The sequence below is a fragment of the Phyllostomus hastatus genome, unplaced genomic scaffold, assembly GCF_019186645.2.
Source record: "Phyllostomus hastatus isolate PE091 unplaced genomic scaffold, TTU_PhHast_1.1 phas_contig_86, whole genome shotgun sequence".
Lineage (NCBI taxonomy): Eukaryota > Metazoa > Chordata > Mammalia > Chiroptera > Phyllostomidae > Phyllostomus > Phyllostomus hastatus.
In genome coordinates this window covers 2101429-2121645 of record NW_025333977.1, presented here as the reverse complement: position 1 = coordinate 2121645, position 20217 = coordinate 2101429, and the positions used below count along the sequence as shown (strand labels likewise).

The 20217-nt window shown below is 45.5% G+C and overlaps 1 protein-coding gene across 6 annotated transcripts in view; it reads right to left on the bottom strand.

Moving 5' to 3' along the window:
- Nucleotides 1–16263: 16263 nt before the first annotated feature.
- LOC123826747 (amyloid beta precursor protein) overlaps nt 16264–20217 on the bottom strand; it is a 244818-nt gene continuing 240864 nt past the window's right edge. For all 6 annotated transcript variants that reach the window (XM_045850790.1, XM_045850792.1, XM_045850793.1 and 3 more), the window contains one exon: nt 16264–17491. In XM_045850790.1, coding sequence (XP_045706746.1) covers nt 17390–17491 — 102 coding nt within the window. In that variant the 3' untranslated portion in view covers nt 16264–17389. The remainder of the gene's footprint in view (nt 17492–20217) is intronic.

Genomic DNA, 20217 nt, shown 5'->3' with positions numbered 1-20217 from the left:
AAATGTCATTTATTCATCCGTTCATTCATTTATTGCCTATGTGTGTTTCAAAAAGAACGTGAAAATCCCTTTGCTGTCCAAATGTTTGGAAAATGTTATAAAAGTTTTGTTTTGCCCTGGCTGGCATGGCTCAGTGGATTGAGCTTGGACTGCGAACCAAAGTATCACAGGTTCGATTCCCAGTCAGGCTACATGCCTGGGTTGCAGGCCATGACCCCCAGCAACCGCACATTGATGTTTCTCTCTCTCTCTCTCTTTCTCCCTCCCTTCCCTCTCTAAAAATAAATAAATAAAATCTTAAAAAAAAGAGTTTTGTTTTTTTCCCCCAACCTCTACACTCACCGCTTTTCCTATTCCCAGATAACTTTTGGGGCCACAATTTGGGGCAAAAGAACAGGAATTTAGTATTAGTTATAAACTTTTAATAATTAGAAAATTGAGAATGACAGGAAACATGGTATGAGTGTGTAGCATAAAATGTATGTGTTTCCTTAACAAATTGATTTTTATTTTTAAAATCAAGTAAAAATAATAGTATTGATAATAAAAGACTAATAATATAAATTAAAAAGTAAATGTTAAAGTACTTTATGCAATTTTTTAACATTATTGCCATGTTACAGGGATGAGGAACATTAATGCAAGTGCAATATTAGTGAATTTAGGGGGAAATGAGGAGCGACTGAAAATAAGCAAATTTGTCAGAAGTGAATTATAAAGACCGTGTAAAAAGTATAGGAGCCCAAAGATATCCATTTCCTTTCATTTTGGGCCAAATTTCCCTCTCCAGCACTGCTAATAAAATGCATGTTCACAATGAATTTAGCTTTTCCTTCTCGGTCTCTGGGTCATCTGGCAAACTGTGTTGTTTTTGATGAACTGCTTGTCTTAGTTAATGTTTTGTGTCATTTTAATCTACATTGATTTAAATTGTGACACCTTGAGGTTTTCACTGGCAATAGTTATTGAGTCCCCAGGAGGGCATTGAACTTTTTATAAGTAATGACAGGGGCCACAAGGGTTATCTCGATAGCCGTTCTAGAAGGAGACAAGGTCGAGCTGACTCTGGACTTCTATGCGTCTCCGCGGACTGCTTTTTAAAGTCCTGCGCATGCAGCACTGGCTTTTAACCTTTTACTTGGCAAGACTTTCAGACCCACAAAAAGGTGCAAAAGCAGAACAGAGGACTCCATGTAACTTTCACTCCGCTTCCCTGATGTTCACATCTTGCACAGAATTATAGCACAGTGATCAAAATCAGGGAATACAGTACCATTTCAAAAGTAAAAAGGATCCAGGCTGATGGTGCCATTGCTGTACTCTTCTATCTCCTCTCATTAGATCTCCATGTCTGCACTCAGGGAAAGAGGGAAAAAAAGAGGCATGTACTCATAACAGGCAGCCCTGAGAGACGGGCTCTCTTTCCAGCACCCTGCTTTCAGCTGTCCGGATGCTTCCTTCTCCAGAGTGTTGGGGGCTCAGCGCCTCCTGACAGCGTGTTAACCTGGGGATCAGAACACTGGCTTGTCCTGTATTAATTGATGGAGGGGAAACAGGGGGGTGAATTGGGGGGCATTTGTAACATTGTCAACAATAATAGATAAGTAAATAAGTAAGTAAGTAAAATAACCAAAAAGCCTTAAAAAAAAAAGAACTCTCAGAATCTTACCAGGGGCTAATATTAATAATCCAAATCTCTACCTCATGCTGGTGCACACTATATACTGAATGTGAGGTTCAGCTCCTTTTTAGTTTATATATATATATATATATGATAGCTAAACGTACATTCAACACAGACATGTATTTTAACATGGTTTCGAAGTCTAGCCTCTGGTTTGTTTTGGCGATTTTCATGATACTTAGATATGGTGACTATATCTTAAAAACCCCACAATTTATTTGAAGAGTCACACTTCTGGCTCACGGGTTCTCGTCACTGCACTTCTTCAACCTTGCTTTGCTGGGTGTGGTGTGCGTGCGCATGCGTGTGCATGTGGCGCTGTACAGGGAGCTGTAGGTTTGGAGTCAGTGCTGTCCGTCTCAGCTGTGCCCCAAATCAATGGCAAACACAAGGATGGCTTCGTGTTTTCCATGACAAGAGACAAATCTCTCTTGAGAGGTTCTCCGTTGTGAAGTACGAGAAAAATCCATTAGCAGTTTCGTGCTGACCTTTCTCGCTCACAGAGATTTGTTGGCAGGCTGTGCCTTGGTTTTCTTGATGGAAGAAATGAAGGAACAAGCCAAATGTAAAAAGTTCAAGGATCAATTTGCTATTTAGACTGGAAGAGATTTATTTGGAAGGAGCACATGTGGCATCTCTAAGATCTTTATACTTACCATACTACTCTCTTCTTATTCAAAACACAAAACAAAACAAACCCTAAAAGGGAAAGAAACCCTTTGTGGTGTGATGTCCGGGTTGTTTAAATACCCATCAGAACCTCGATGCCAGCAAGACGACTAGGAGTCACCGAGCTGTGTGTGGTGGAGGCAACCTGAGCCTCTGGCCCATCAGAATTTCATCTAACAGGACTCCACCGTGGTAGCTGAGAACAGATAATTAACTTCATGAACTTCTGCAATGTCTGCACTGTTTTTTGAAGACTCCACTCTGCCACAGGGAAAGAAAAGACAAGATCTAACGAGGCCATTCTTGCCTGACAAGTTTTCCTCTCTTTCCTCAACAGGAAAAATTACTCTGGTTGTGTGGGTACGATCCAGTATTTTCTCAGGCCAAACCAGAGCGCCTCGTCCGCTGGGCAGCCAGAGTCAATATTTTCCAAGTCTTGGCTGGTCTGCAAGCCTAGAACCTTCACCCTATTCTCCTTCAGTCTTTGCCAGGTTTAACCAAGAATAATATTTATTGTCCTGTTGTTTTATTACCCTTAGATAAATCCACCATTATATGTGAAAATTAAATAGAGTTGTGTGTCGTGAACCAAATACACTGGCCACACTTACCTGTAATCTTAGGAAATTTTAGGGATGACTCAGAGGATGGCAGAGAGAAATACATTACACCAGAGACATTGGATTGCTTGGGAAATGTCTCGGTGGAATACACATCCATTATTGTCAAAATGGTTAAACCGGCAAAGGCAGCAATACATTAAGACAAAAATCAGTTCTGTGTTGGAAACTGCAAGCAGCAGGGTGCTCTTTCATCCATTACTTCCATCATAATATTTTCATCTTTTTGCCTGTGGGCATTAAAATGCAACTAATCCAGCACTCACAACAGCCATTAGCATAAACAATAAAAAATGAATGATCGGCAGACACATTGATAGCATTTACATTCATTTATTAAAATGCAGATATACTGGTAATGTCGGTGCCAGAGCAATTTGCATCATAATGCACCGGACCATTTTGGGGGCTTTAATTCTGGTTTCTTTTATACACGGCTGTTGTGTGTGTGTGTATGTGTTTTCAAGAAAACATCTATGTGCTGTTCAGTGTTTGGTTTTTGGTTTTGTTTGCTTCTGTTTTTGCTTTTTCTCGAAGTTTTCTGATGTCAGAAAATTGTCTGCTTTCTAGGACAGGAAAAAGAAAAAATTCCCTCTAGCTGTCCCTTGAAGGAGAGAATTCTGTTTCTTTTCTGCAGACCCACATGCTGCCGAGAGAAAGATCACCAGACAGAAGCGTTGGGCAGCACTAGCACTAGACAATCTGCTGCCATGGTCTCTCCCCCGTCGTCCCAGGGGCCTGCTGGGGATGCTCCCTCCCAGTCCTGACCTCTGAAAGGCGAAGCCAAGCACGTAAGCACCTCTCAGCAGTGCGGGGGCAACGGGAGTGTCCTCCTGCCCACGGCAGCTGAGCCCCATGGGCATGCACCCCCAGCTTTGTTTGAACTGAGACAGCAGAATCCTTCCTTTAATCTTCTGGAAACAGGAGGGGAGAACACCACCACGATATGTGTTTTCTTTCCTATTTGTCCCTGAGTTTTTGCCTTTTAGACAACACCATTGTGCAAATCAGAGGGGTTTTTTGCTTTCACAAAAATCCTTCTGGTAATGATCAGGAGCAGCTTTGAGCCCCACGCTGTTCTCCATGGCTCTTCCAGCAATGTCATGCCCTGCTGTACATCACGGTGGAAACTGGGAACGTAAGCTCAGTCCCTTGACTCAACAAAATCATATTTACATAGTTCGCTCTGTGGGGGGTGGTGTGGGGAGCTTCACAGCATGAAGATAACGTAGCAGAATTATTTCAGTCCCCTCTCGGTGTGGCCTCAAGGAAAGAAGTGACTTTCCATTATACCTTATTAGCCCCTTGAAGTTAGCCTTTTTCTGACATAATGTGGAAGCAATACAAAATGTGTTTACACAACGTGACCGTGCCGTTTAAGATGAGTTTGGCCTTGCCCAGTCCAACATTAACCGCTGTGAAGAGGAGCACACGCCCTGTCCCACATGGCACCGCGGAGGAAAGCCAAACAGTGCCCCCTGGCTCCGTCTGCCACACGGGTTATCTCTCCTGGTGAGAGCGCCCTCATGCCCGTGGAAAGGTTCCCTGGCCCCACTGGGGGGTTGGGCAGTGCTCTGCAAAAACCACTGGGCTGGGGGAACAGCAGCTGGGGCCCACAGGCAGGAGACAGCTCAGAGTTTTGGTGGAACCAAGACTTCGATTTAAGGGGTGGTATTAGAGGCTGTGAGAAAATATATACATAAATACATAGGCATTGGTCTCTGACCCTGGTTCCTGGCACAGAGATCCTGACGCCTTTGCAGTTTGCTCAGTGATTGACAAGAACATCTTTCGTTCTATTGAGGTGAGTGCGGGTGGCCCGCTGGGTGGCTCTGACCTGGGGGCTGGTCTCCGGAAAGACTAATGGGCTGTGATAAGAAGCTTGGGATTTTCACTCCCCTAGCCCGTCCCACCGCCCCTTCTCCAGAGAGGGGAGAGGGGCTGGAAATGGAGTTAATATTTGACCATGCCTACATGAGGAGTCCTCCACAAACTCGCAAAGGTCTCAGTCTGGAGGAGCTTTCAGGTGGCAGAACACATCGTCACCAGAAGCGTGATGCACCCCAACGCCAGGGAGACCGAAGCTCCTCCACTCTGGACCTTCCCAGACCTTGCCTTGTGTATCTCTTTGTCTGGCTGTCCAGCTGCATCCTTTATCATGCTTTAATAAACTACTAGACTTAAGTGAGTGTTTCCCTGAGCTCTGCCAGCAGCTCTAGCAGATTTTTTGAACCCAAGAAGGAGGTCACTGAAGCCTCTTATCTATGTAGACGATCAGCCAGAAGCTCGGTGATAATCTGGGCTTCCCACTGGCATCTGAAGAGTGTGCGTGTGTGGAGGTGGGGAACCACCTTATGGAACTGAGCCCTAACCTGTGGGGTACGGCACCATCTCCAGTATTGTCCGAGCTGAGTTAAATGGTGGGACACCCAGCTGGTGCCACAGAGAAAGGCTCAGTGTGGGGAGAACCCTGCACACACTTAGTGTCTAGAAGTACGAGAAGTGAGGTGTTCTGTGTGAGTGACAAAGGAGACCCACAGGAGAGAAGCACATGGGGGGTGGGTAAGAACGGAGTTTTTCCTACTCAGCAGGAGGAAGACGAGATTCTCCTGTTTCTGAGCCCTCAGATGCAGGCTTGGGGAGAAAAAGAACAGGCGTCCGTGGGAGCTGGTGGTGGGAGGAGGGGAGAACTGAGGGAGCCCTTCTCACACGCCCATGAGCTGCAGGGAAGTCACCTCGGGGAGTTGGACTTCAGTTTCCTATCTGGTTAAATGCAGGGATCCATTTAAATGACCTCTAATGTCCCTTTACTTTTAATATTTTTTGATCTTTCATACGCTTCCCCATGTTCATTGCAGCGTTATTTACCGAAGATAGGGCGTGGAAGCAGCCTGAGTGTTCAGCGGTAGGCAAATGGGTGAAGAAGAGGCGGTGCATTTATACAAAGGGATACAGGGCAAGGCAAGTTGTGAGTGTGCAAAACACAGTGAACTTGTATTATAATTAATTATTGTATTATTTTTCCATACGAACAACTGTACACCTAATTTTGCCCACCCTGTATCACTCAGCCACAAATAAAGGAGGAAATCCTGCCAGTTGTGACAACAGGGATGGACCCAGAGGGCGTGGTACTAAGTGAGGTAAGCCAGGCAGAGAAAGATAAGTACCACATGATTTCACTTGTATGTGGAGTCTAAAAGACAAAATAAACAAGTAAGCGAAACAGAAACAGACTCACAGATACAGAGAACATTTTGATGGTGCTGGATGGGAGGGGGGTTGAAGAGAGGTGTGAAAACGAAGAAGGAATTAAGATGTACAAGTTGTGCCCTGGCTGGCGTAGCTCGGTGGATTGAGCGCGGGCTGCGAACCGAAGCGTCGCAGGTTTGATTCCCAGTCAGGGCACATGCCTGGGTTGTAGGCCACAGCCCCCAGCAACCGCACATTGATGTTTCTCTCTCTCTCTCTCTCTCTCTCTCTCTCTCTCTTTCTCCTTCCCTTCCCTCTCTAAAAAATAAATAAATAAAATATTTTTAAAAAGATGTACAAGTTGCCAGTTATAAACACAAGCATGGGGATGCAGAGCAGAGCATGGGGAGTGCAGTCAGTAATACTGTGATAACTACCTACGGGGCCAGGTGGGTACAAGACTTATCGAGGGGATCACTTCATCAATTATATAAATGTCTAATTACTATGTCGTACACCTGAAACTAAGATAATGTTGTATGTCAACTGCAACTGAAAAATTAAAAAAAAATTAAAAATATGTTTTGATCTTAAACACTTGGGAAGAATGTTGGTAACTAGGGTGAGAGAAGGAGCTTGGGCACATAGGTACTACTTCTTCATCCACGTTTCTCAGCCAGCCGTAAAGTCAAGTGTGATTCACGCCTCTTCTCCTGAGGTAAAAATACAAAATCCTTAGCCAGAGACATTTTTAGAGGCTCTCGGGAGAAGCCCTGGGCCAGGCCCCGCATGCATGTTGGCCTCTGTCAGGGAGAGCTCGGACAGGGCAGTGCTGAGGTCTTTGCTCAGAGCTCAGTGTTTTTAGATTATCTATTTGAAGAAGAAGCTGTCTTCCATACATGCAGGCTTTTTATGAGTAGCCTAAGCTCAAAACGACACTGGAGACAGCAGATGCGTGATTATAAATATACACTGCAAGTGGCGAGGTCTCCTTTCTAGGAGCTCATTTTGCTCAGCCTGAATTGTGCTTCCTGCTTTCCTGCAGCTTATTAAAAATTCTATGCTCTGTAAGCCTTCGGTGGAATACTTCTGAGGTGTTTCTATTGCTCTGAGTTTGTCATTTCTCTCTCTCCTATTAAGTACCTATATTTCATGGTGCAATTCACCGAAGCTTTTATCATAATTCCTAAGTGGAAGTAAAATTCTTCCATAATAGGTGTAATTTTCATCAAATGATTGCTTTCCTATTCTCGTTGTTGGCTCTCTATTGCTTGATGGGAAAGGATTGCTGGCCGTAGATAAAGCTGTCTGGTTTGGAAGGATGAATAAAAACGATGAGGCAATTTAGGAGCTTGCTTTTCGCCACAGAAGCTTATCAGACGCCCGTTTCCTCTGCCAGGCCCGCTCAGCCCATGGCCCCTGCGCCCACATGGAAGAAGCTACAATAGGGGAAAGGACACAGGAAAAGACGTTTTATGTAGGCCTCGCCAACTTACTGTGATGCAAATAATAAAGGTATTTAGTTTATGAACTGGATTTTGAGCGAACAAAACAAGATACACAGTTCCATTGGTTCTCTCTCTTTTTAAAAGACATTATTTATTTATTTATTGTAGAGAGAGGGGAAGGGAAGGAGATAGAGAGGGAGAGAAACATCAGTGTGTGGCTGCCTCTCTCATGGCCCCCACTGGGGACCTGGCCCACAACCCAAGCATGTGCCCCAATTGGGAATTGAACCTGTGACCTTTTGGTTCACAGCCCACACACTCAATCCGCTGAGCCACACCAGCCGGGCCAGTTCCCTTTAGTTTCTATATAGTATTTGCACAGGTCATTCTCCTTCCATTCCTCCTCCTCCTTGATACTTCTCTGCTACTTGCCCAAAGGTGACAACACAAATTCATTCACTGACTCAGCAAATGCTCATTGAGCAAGCATCCCATGTGAGGCTCCGTTCCAGCACTGAGAATTCATCAGTGAACCAGGCAGACAAAAACAAAAGCAAAAAATAAATTAAAAAACAACAACAACAAAGAAAAACCAACCATCCTGCCTTTATGGAGTTTACATTGTAATGAGAGGAGGGCAATAAGTAAACAAAAATAAGATGGTGCCGAGGGGAAAAATGATGGAAGGAAGGGGTGCAGGAAATGCTGGGGGCTGGGAGGGAGCTTAGTGTGAACCCGCATGGTCAGGAAAAACATTATCAAATGGTGATATTTGATCAATGTCCTAAAGAAGTTACAGAAATAAGATGAATGGATAACCAGGGGGTTGTGGTTTTTGACCCGGACAACTGGAAGAATGGAACTGTCATTTACTGAGAAGGGAAAAGCTAAAGAAAGAAGCAAGACATCTAGGATTTGTTGTCGAAGATGTTAAGTGTGTGACATCTGTTAAATACAGAGGGGGGCAAAAGTAGGTTTACAGTTCTGAGTCCTCGAAACACAGTTTACTCTTGTATTATTATCCACTGTATTGTTTTTCATGCCAACAACTGTAAAGCTACTTTTGTTCCTCCCTGCATTTGAATGGGAATATCCACAGGCAACAAGGAATCTGGAGTTCAGGTGGCAGGTCCATACTCCAAAATAGAAACGGAAGTCGCCCTACCCGTGAGAATGAAGACACATCCTTGTGTGCCTTCAGCAGACTTCCATTACTCGTCAGTTACGCTAGGCAGATCAGGGAAGGGGATTGGCCGTCACCTCTACTTACTGTAATAAAACATATGTTTCCTAATGCGGTGGTTTAAAATCATATTCACAAGTTCCTTGACATGCTTCTCATCAAGAGATGGAGTCTATGTCCCCATCCTTTGATCTGAGTAGACCCTCAGGACTATCTCCACGAATTAAGAATGACAGAAGTGATGTCGCGGAACTTCTGAAACTGGGGCAAAAAAAAAGTGAGTTTCAGCCCCCTCTTTTGGGATATCCACCCTTAGAACCCCACCGCCACACTTTGAGAAAGCCCGGGTCCCATGAAGAAGCACACGTGGAGGGAAACTGAGGCTCCCCACCCAACGCCGGAGCTGACAGCTGGCACCAGCCCGGTGGCCACGTGAGTGCGCCGTCCAGGAGACAGATCCTCCAGCCCTCAGCTGAGCGGCCCCCAGTTCTGTGTGGAGCAGACACAAGCCTTCCCCACTGAGCCCTACCCGGATTGCAGATTTGTGGCAAAATACAAACTGCTAGTGTGCAATCACTGTTGGGTGGTCATGGGTACACGGGGACTTAACTTGTAACATATTAATGAGTGGAATGTGGCGGGTTTCTCTGTTGTTTGTTTTTAAACCATGGTATCCTCCGGTCCCGGGCATTAGCTAAAAGTGCGTACAGGAGGTAGTCACGAGCTGTTGTTAAGTGAGTGAGCCAGCCGAGGTGGAGCAGCTGCGGCCATCGCACGCACGGAAGGTGGGGAGTTCGCATTCACTGAAGAGGTTCGGAGTTTGGGGAAGTAGTTCGGACTGGGAAAAACTCTGTTCGGGGTGGCTAAAATACTGTCATTTGCTCCAGAGCACATAAAACAGGTTCTCCAAGAAGATTTGGTCATCCCAGAGAACTTACTGACAGTGAGTCATTTACTTTGGAATTCACTGTACAGCGTTTTCAGAAAGAACGTCGTTCGCCATGAAGCATCTCTGCCTGCTAAGTTGGCGTCAGAGCCTGTCATCTGCCCAAGAGGTGGGTGGAGGACCGTTTTGGTTGCTTTAATAGCCACGTGGAGCTTCATATTTTGATTTGATTTGCAAATGTATTCCACAAGATGTACCTAATCCAAGCGAGGGGATTACATAAGTTATTCTGTGCTCCAATTTTTCCTCTATGCAGAAAATCACACCACGGTCTGGCCCTTGTGTTTGTGGATAAAGGAGAGGGGATGAAAGGGAACAGGCTCAGGGACCTCTCAGAATCCTCCACAAGAGGATTATTCCTTAGTGACCAGCCTAATGGGAAGATGGTGTGCATGGTTTGGCCAAAACTCGTCTTTACTTTTACATTTCGACGTGGCAATGCATGGCATTACCCAAGTAACGAGAGGGCCGATGGAGTGGGAGCGTCCTCTTTTGAAATCTGTTTGGTATTATGAATAAAGAGAAAAGAATGAAAAATACCCTCTACTTCCTGGACACTCTCCTGAGTAGGTAACATCTATATGCCATCTATTACATATCAGACAATGTTCTAAACACTCTGTGCGTTAACAAATTTAACCCTCCTCAGCGCAGTGGGAAGTCCTGTCGTCTTATTTTACAAATGAAGAAGCCAAGGCCTCAGGGGGCAGAGCCTGACTCAAAAGTCTGCTTTCTTGAAGCAGGTACTAAACTCCCTCTTATTAAAAAAAACAAAAACTGAAGAGAACAGCATTTTGTCCTTAAAGAAATTGGTTTAAGCATTATTCAAGATAGTAAAAAAAAATTACAAAAAATGAATACCCTTATGCTGTCTGTCATTAAAATGACTGTTTTAAGGAATTTTTTTAAGTGCCATGAAAATGTACAGCCATTAACGCAGCAGGGTGTGGGTTTCAAGATGGGAAAAAAGAGCAAGTGAGTTACGTGACTACGTGCTGGGAGTGTATGAGGACTGTCCGAAAGTATCCGGCCATGCACTATGAAAAATGGAGACATTTACTGAAGAAGATACAAGGTACAAGATACAAGAAGCATTGTACATGGGACAATGACACCTCAGTTCCCTTCGAAGTAGGCACCTTTGGACCTCACACAGTTCTCCCAATCGCCATCAGCAGCCCTGTGATACTCTCCTGAATCTCATCAGCAGTCTGGAATCTCTTCCCTTTCAAAGGTGATTTTAGTTTTGGGAAAGGCCAGAAGTTGCAGGGCACCAAATCTGCACTGTAGAGGAGCTGAGACCCCTGGGTGATTTGATGTTTCACCAAAAACTCCTCTTCATGGGACGTGATGCAGGAGCAGGCACATTGGCGTGATGAAGCTGCCAGTCACCAGGTGTTCATAGCTCTGGCCTTCTGAGTCATTCAAATAGCTTCCAGTTTCTGCAGAGGAATGTTCAGATTTAATGGAAAATTGGATGTAGATTTGTTCCTCTACTAGTTCAGTCATTTTGAATGTGACAGCCACACAGTACACATGCTCACTCAACAGCATCTACCTCTCCCCATTGACTAGTACAGTGAAGTCGTCACTGTTCACACATGTGCATCCCAGTCCACTCTCCTTGGCTGCCAGGTTACATGGACACCGTGCAAAATGTTCTTGTTATGTTAACAATGGCTGGACGTTTTCTGGTTAGACCTTGTATATATAAAAGTATTAACACTATTTCTGTGTAAATGAAGGGATTATGAGTGAATCCTTTTTTTCTGCTGCATTCAGTATTTTCTGCATTACTAAAACATGTTATTAAAACAAATATAGGAATTTGAGCTTGCGACTGAGGGAAAAAGTCGAGTTTGAGCTTTTGCTTTGCACAGTTATAACTAGCATTTTCCACGTGGCTGAGGTTACTCGGACCTGGTACATAGAAGACAAAGCTGAGGGTAGAACCTTGAGGTCCACCATCCAAAGCACCAGCTCTTGACATTTCCTGGCTTATACAACCATGGTGGGGTTGCGAGGTGTAGTACTGAATCAGGTACAAGATGGGGTCCAGGAAATTGCATTCGGGGTGGGGGGCAGGGCATGCAGGTAATTTGATGCAGGCGAGTGAGAGAGGCCACTAGGAAACACAGATCTGAAGAATGGCACCCCATGGAGGATGCAGGTAGGAGGCAAAGGACACAGTCATGGCCAGGAGGACGAAGGACTTTGGAGACAATATGTCATAAATATTTTAATAAAATGGATTAAAAAGCACAGTGTGTTATAATAAACAGTTGCTCTCCGTGGCTGCACATTAGAATCGCCCGGGGGAGCTTTAAAACATTTGAGTGTGGGGGTTTGCTAGTAATGGTGGTAAATCTCCCTCTTCAGCACTGCTAAGAGGAGGAGACACTGAGTCCGCAAATGACTTGTAAGCAAGGGAATCAAACAAAACTACACAAATGCCGACAGTGCGCCCCCTGCTGGTCTGCTGCAGCCACCACAAGCCAAGGCCTGCGGAAATCAGGGGCAAGGAGCCTCAAAATCCTTGGGAGAGGGGAGCGGAGCAGGACCCTTGGAGAAAAAGCAGACAAAACCACCCCGGAAAGAGAAAGGAAACAATATACAGGGTCTGGCAGAAGTAAGGCCTGCTTGAGTGTGTTTGGTAGGGTAATATTACGGGTGTAGTAATTTATAGTTTTCATTTGAACAATTCACCTAAACTGTCATCTGGTGTGCATGAGTGTGATATTACGATGTTACACATTTTCTAATAAAAAGGGGCATTATTTGTGCCGGACCCTGTATACAAAAATAGTAACACCCAGAGCCTTGGCTATGGACAGGGGCTGGAGTGTGCAGGACCAGAGGTTCAGACGGGAGCTCCTGGGGGTCGTCAGGGTCCACGGAGAAGAGGGGGCGTCCCGGGAGACTGGTAGCAACCGGAAGAGGACCACACATCAGCTCCCTCCCTCCTCTCCCTGTCCCCAGCCATCCGTGAAGGACACTCACAGAAGGCGGCAGAACAGGCAGGAGAATGCGGCACGAGGCGCCTGCCCGCGGAATGAACAGGAGCGGAAAACGACAGGCCACTTCTTCAGACAAGGACCACAAAACGCCCCAAGTTGCGAATAAAAGATTCTCGGCTGGCCAAGTCTCCTTCCATCCCCAGCAACCCTGCATTTGAAGAAAAGCGGTAACACAACACTCAGTATTAAGTAAAAATTCTTCAACGTGCATTTGGGGGGAGGGAAAATACCCTGAATAGAAATACAAAAACTAACAGAGATTTCAAGGGGAAAAAACAAAACAAAAAACAAGAAACCAAACGAGAGCTGATGGAACTTAGGAAATAGAAGAAAATCATATAACCGTATCAGTGATGAAGAGCAATTATAAGGTGCCCAAAGGGTTCACATAAAAACTTAATAAAGGATATTGAATAAAAGAAGGAAAACAACCAAGGAAATGAAAACAAAGATAAAGAAAATAAAAAAGATCAGAGAGAAGGAGGTTGAAATGGAAACGAAGCAAAGGAGGCTGCAAATTCCCATTATTGCTGTCTCTGAAGAAGAAAAAACAAATAATGGAACAGAGTATCAAACTCTAAGAGCAAGTTCCAGATATAAATGAACTGACTCTGCTTATTGAAAGGGTTTGGAAAAGGGGAGTGCTTAGGAAAACTGACCACAAATAATCAACTCTGAAACATAGCTTGGTAAAATGAGTAGACTGTAAAAATACAGGAAAAAAAAATCTCAGATCCTCTAGGCTAAAAATGAAAAAAAAAAACAAAACAAAACTTGCAAAGGCCAGAATTAGATTGGCTTCAGATTTCTCAAAAATAACATACAAAGCAAGGAAACAGCATGGAGCAGCAGTTTTAAGAAACTTAAGGAAAACAAGCTGCCTTTCCAGCTTTAAGTGACAGAAAATCAGTTCTGAATTTGCTGGAACTGCAGGAATACGGTACACACGGGCAGTTGCTGCCAGGGAATTTCTGGGAGGGTGAGCCGCATCCAAGCAAAGGACGTCTGGGAACCGAGGACGGACAGCGAGTTTCATTTCCCTTATTGGACTGCGGAGCTAAGACTAAAACAGGATGCGCTCCTGGGCTGAAAAAAGTAGGTTGCATGTAGAGCAGATGCAACGGAAAAAATGGGAGGAGAGAGAAAAGAGGGAAAGTAGAGAAAGAACGTGGACTGCTGGGGAGGTGGGAGGCAGGAAGCCCGTACATATCACTTAGAAAAGACAGAAAAAGGTTACTTAAGGAAAAAGAGGTTAAGAGCACTACAAAAAGGATTAGTGCAAAAGTAACCACTAGAATGAAAATACAAAGCTTCCTATAAAACACACACACACACACACATGCTCATATATGCTCACCAAGAGCCATCCCCGCATGGGGACACAGGAAATGTGACACACTCAGTAATTACCACATGAGATACAAGGCATAACAGAAGAGAGGGCAAACACAGCAGTCACATCACACCACTTGAGTAGGCCTAACTTGCCTGTGAAAAGATTTTCCAATTGGCTCACAGAGCGGAAACCCAACCCTGTCCTGGTGCAAGACAGACACGCGCTTAAAACGCGAAGCTGAAAACAGAGGGTGGAAAATAAGGGATAAGATAAAGACTTATCGGGCCGATGGAAACAGCAGACAGAGGGTTTGCAATCATGAGAACGAGGCAGACTTCAGAGGCAGACTTCAAAGCCAGCGCTAAAGACATAAACAGAGAATTTGGAGAGGTATGAAACGGCCCTTGAACATATGAAAAGGTAACTGACTTTACTTATAATAAGACAAAATAAGAGTTAAAACTGTATTGAGATGCCAAGCCTCACCCATAAGGTTGATCACATCAAACCGCCCCCCACCCCCAAATCTCATTCGTCTTTGGCTTGGGCGCCTACTGCTATAATCCTATTTGATGACACTTTGGTTGTGTGTCAGTTACCCATTGATTATTCCCCAGACCGGGTGGAGGACCCTTTCAATACACCTCTCTTTGAGAACCAAGGGTATAAGGCATTAACTTTTCATAATTCTAACATATATGTACTTTTAATTTTTTTTCGCTAATGACCACATCAAAACCTTGCAGTTCCTGAGACTGAAGGCTGGCCTGGGAGAAACAGTCTATATTTGGGAAAGTTGGATTTCATTTCGTTAGTGTCATTGGAAATCGTTTTATCGGGGCTCATTTTGCCTTGTTAGCCACCTCTCTTTGGGTCAGGCGAAATGGGAGCTGCAGCTGATACACGGAAACTGTCTCGGGTTCCACGCCCTCAGGGGGCAGTCCTGTCTAACCGCCCCTTAACAGGGTGAGAGGACGATTTGTTCTCATGAAGGTGGGACTGCTCAGACGCATTTTAACCAAGCCTGCTCACCGTGCACAGTGACGTGATGGAACGGTTTCGTTGTAGTTGGAGAGGTTGCAATGGAAAGCTAAAAGGTGCTGGCTCATCCCCCTGCTCACCTGGTACCAGGCACAGCACTGCAAAACAGCAGTAGGCATGTCCCTAGACCTTCAGGGTAGCCCTTGGGTAGGCTGCTATCCCCAACTTAAAGATCACGTACATATGACTTCGTTTTAAAATGGATATAGGACACTGGTTCTTAAATGGGGGTGATTTTGCCCCCTTAAGGGACATGGGATATCTGACAATGTCTGAAGACACTTTTGAGTATCATAACTGGGAGGTGCTACTGTCATTTGGTGGGTTGAGGACAGAGATGCTAAGCATCCTACAATGTACAAGACAGCCACCCCTCCTCGCCCCCCTTCCCCACCCCTCATTTCCCTGTAAGAAATTATTCCTTACAAACTACATCAATAGTGCTAGGGTCCAGAAATCCTGTTTTATAGAAAACTGGCTGTCAGCTGGACTTAATTTTCATCTCCCTAAAACTTTTCTTTCTTATTTGAGACTGTTATGGTCCATCAGAATGTTTGCGTGCCCCCCAAATTCCTGTGTTGAGATACTGATGCCCAATGTGATGGAGTTAGGTGGGGGCTTTGGATTGATTAGGTTATGGGGGTGCAATCCTCATTAAGGGGATCGGTGACTTATAAAAGCAGCTCCAGAAGGTCCCTTACTCCTTCTACGACATGGATTCGAGGAGGAGTCTGAGGTCTGGAAGAGCCTTCCCGGAAGGGGCCCCGCTGGCACCCTGATCTTGGACTTCTAGTCTCAAGAACTATGAGATAGATTGATGCTGTTTAGAAGCTACCCAGCCTGTGAAGAATACGTAAACATTCATGAAATGGACTGAAACACGGACAAACCTGAGGACCGAGATATGGCAGCAGATTGCTTTGGACCGAATACAAATGGAGTTGGGCCGGGGAGGCATGTTACCAGCACTGGGGGATGTGCACGGGCCCCACACTCTGCATCTCCGATGTGCGACACCAGCTGTGCACACTCAGTGTTAGAGTCCGTGAGGTTCCTCACCGGTCCTCAGAGGACCGACTCCTCTGCCGGTTTTCGCCGTGGAATCACTCACACCAGCACAACGGCGCTCCTCCAGGAATGTTTTTATTTACATGAAAACACCATTTTATACAAATTGAAGAAGACAAATCTTAAAGAAGGGTTTGCCCAGGCATGCTGTCCCCATTCCCTGATTTCGCCCTTTCCCTTTCATTTTTTTTGGCATCGCAGAGAAAATGTCTCAGACTGGCTAAAGGGCACTAAACCTGCCTCTTTCTCCCCCTGAAATCCCTCTGAATACTTCACGTCCACCCTCATTCTTCAAAGAAAACTCTTGCCCAGGGTTATTTTATTTAATTTATTTATGTAATACAGTGTAGAAAGCTATATGGTCATAAGCAATGACTGTACAATCATCCTGCAGAAATTTTTTTTTAGGGAGAATTCTTGGTAATTTGAGACCAGCAGAACAGTCCCCCCCCCACCCCCTCCCCCCACCGATAAAAGTGCTTACAAGGAACAGGGATTCTTTTATTTATCAAAGATCCAAAGATACATGGACCAAAAAAATTTCAATTCTGAATGCCTAATGTGTGCACATAAAACAGGCACAAAGAAATAAATGTGTATCCTCATAGTTCCCATGTCACAAAGAGAGCAGAAGCAGCAATCTGTACAGGAAAACGCAGTCACGGAGAAAGTCCTCTAAGTCACGTGGAATACTCGGAAGTGTTGAACTCTAGAATGCATAGTGATCAGGAAAAGAATACTTAGGCAAGAGAAGCAGCTAAACTCCCACGTCCACACGAAGCGTCCCCCATCGATTCTTAAAGCATATTTCAAGTAGGACTTAACTGGGTCACAAACCACAAGAATAATATACAACCGGCTAAGGGGCTACGTGATAAATAATCAGGAGAGAAATCTAATCATGCACTAGTCTGATAACAGCTAAGTTCTTTACAGTACACAAAAACCATTAATGATGTAGTGTGGAGACCAAAATGTAAAGGGAGAGAATACATTGCTGATTTGTGTGTTAAATTCAAGTTCAGGCATCTACTTGTGTTACAGCACAGCTGTCGAAAGGCGGTAATGAGCGAGTAATAAAACAGAAAGGCTGGTTTCTTTCCACAATATTCTATAAATGAACACCGATGGGTCGTGAAGCAATGGTTCTGCTGTCCAACTTCGGAGGCTGCTGTGGCGGTTGGTCTAGTTCTGCATCTGCTCGAAGAACTTGTAGGTTGGGTTTTCGTAGCCGTTCTGCTGCATCTTGGAGAGGTGGCGCTCCTCTGGGGTCACAGCGGCGTCAACCTGAAAAGCAAGCACAAGGAAAACGGAGTAAAAAACTCCAGCCTTTAAAGAGTGCACGTGGAGAAGCTGTCAGATGATAAGCACAGCGCTCTGCTTTTGCCAGGATGGCAGACCACCCACTATCTTCTTCTGTCTTCTGCACGTGGACACCTGGAGCAGAACCCTGTGCCCATCAGTCACGCAGATGCTCCATCTGGCCACCAGGTGGCGCTTCAAACCTTGACGTGCTCTTTGCTTGCTTCCCCAACTCAACAAGAACTAGATAACACATACTGGGCAGAAAATTTATTTTTTCCTCTTCCCTGCTGGCTCGAAAGATACACCCGAAAAAACCCCACGATGGAAGGCTGCTTTACTTGAAAGTGTAGGGGTAAACTAGAAAAAACCCCAAAGTATCAGGAAGAGAAATCCTGCAAAGTCTCCTGGGAGACACTCCAATCTGGACTGTGCTACCTTCCCAGGTTTAATCTGTCCTTGTTTTTGCTAAATTCAATGCGATGAAGAAAGGTCGGAGGCTCTTTCAATCAAAATGACAATATATGTACATCAACGGCGTTCTCATTTGGCACAGAAAAAGAATGAAAAACATAACAAGGACATGCCATTCTAGATGACAGATTATCTTTTTTTTTTTTTTTAAAGTGAGCACTAAGGTACTCAGAAGTATTTCCTGCTAAAGGTTTAAAAATAGACCCTCTGTGGACGCGATGCCTTACCTCTAAGATTAGGCCGGCAACTGTAAACTTGCCATGCTCACCCCACCCCAGCGTCACCGTTAGGACTCAGCTGTGGGCGAGCCTGTGATGCAGCCTCTCACCCTGGGCGAGGCCTGCGGCCTGTCCTGTGGGGAGTGGCTGTTCGGGGGTCTCGTCTATCTGCTCTGCCTCTCTGAGTGCACAGATAAGGCGGAGTACTTAACTCTCTGCTGAAGGAGTAAAAACTTGCGTTTGTCATTCTTTTTAAAATTTCTCTTCTGCAAAACCACCGGAAGATGAAGGAAAAAAAAAAGCACCACCAGTGTAACCAGAATGCAGAAGCCAATTTTCCAAAGAGAAGTTAGGAGGCAGAGTGCAGAAGATGGTTTTTCCTTCAAAGTGATCTTTCTGTTCTGCACACGATGGCAAAGGGCTCCCCACACGATTTCCAGGAAAATACTGCAGGCCTGTCCCCCACGGCTGAGGGCTGCAAAGTGACGTTCAGCTTCGTGTGCGGTCTCCCCCGCACTGCTGTCCCACTGCTGCCCAACGGAGGAAAAAGAGCAGAGTAGGCGTGTTGCTGGTGCTAAGACACCGAGTCTGGGGAGGGGGGTCGATGCAACACCGTGAGGAGGCCACACCGTCTAATGAATAACCGGGACTGAACGACTGGTGTTGTGGCCACTGTGGGGAACAGTACGGAGGCTCCTCAAGAAACTAAAAATAGTCACCGTGTGACCCAGCAACTCCACTTCTGGGTGTTTATCAGAAGGAAATGACTCCACAGTGTCAAAAATATATCTGCACCCCTGTTTGTTGCTGTGTTATTTACAATAGCTAAGACATGAAAACAACCTAAGTATCCATCGATGGATAAGTGAACGGCAAAAATGTGGCGCATGCACACACACACACACACACACACACAATTATTCAACCATGAAGAAAGAAATCTTATCCTTTGTGATAACACGGATGGACCTTGAGGGCACTGTGCTAAGTGAAAAACGAGAAAGAAGAAAGCTGGATGATATGAATTATATGTGGAATCTAAAAACCACCCCAAACTCAGATACGGAGAACAGTGTGGTGGTTGCCACGGACCAGAGGATGGGGGCGGATGAAGTGGGTGAAGGATATGAACTTCCAGTTACAGAGCAAGCCAGGCCATGGGGACGTAACGTGCACCGCGGTGACTCGCATTAGCAGCACTCTGCTGTGTACTTGAGAGCTGCTAAGAGAGCAGGTCTCAAAAGTTCTCATTACAAGAAAAAACTCTGAGGTGATGGATGTTGGCTGCACTTACTGCGGTAATCGTTTCACAACTTACACATGTATCAAATCATGTCGTGCAACTAAAACGAATACATTATATGTCGATGACGCCTCAGTAAAACGGGGATTGAAAAGAGGATTTGTCAGTATGCGCTGGCACCCCTGGGGTCAGTTACTGTGACCCACAGAGGACACTGTTTGAATGGACACTCAGCGTCACTGGCCTCATGGGAATAACCGCCCGTTTTCCCGTCAGCAGCAGTGTGTTACTCAAACCTGGGCATGCCTGCTCTGTGCTGCCTCTTAACTGACATGGCAGAGAATGTCAAGGGTAAAAAGAAGCCTGGCTGCGGAGATCCAGCCACAGCTGCTGCGTTTCTGAGTGCAGGAAAACCATAGTGGTGCTGGAACGCCGAGGTATCATAGCTGCACGTGCTCTGGGGGCCGCAGCAACCCTCCCAGCCACTGTCCGCTGTCATCTGCATTCATCACGTGCAGAGGGACACCCGACAATTCAACAGTTTATGTCGCCTCCGAAGCCCAAAGCCAAGAGCTTCAGAGAGCCCTGCCAGAGATGTGAGGCTCAGGGGCTGGCGTGAAACCCAGGCAGCTAACCCTCCTCTTTCTTCACGGCCCCTTTTCTACTTGCTCCTCCTCTGTCCCTGGCCACTAGGAGGTGGCTCCTGTGTCACCATCCCTGCCATGGGGGACACAGCCCTCAGACCTCCGAGGGCCTGGAAGCTCCAGGAGAAAGGG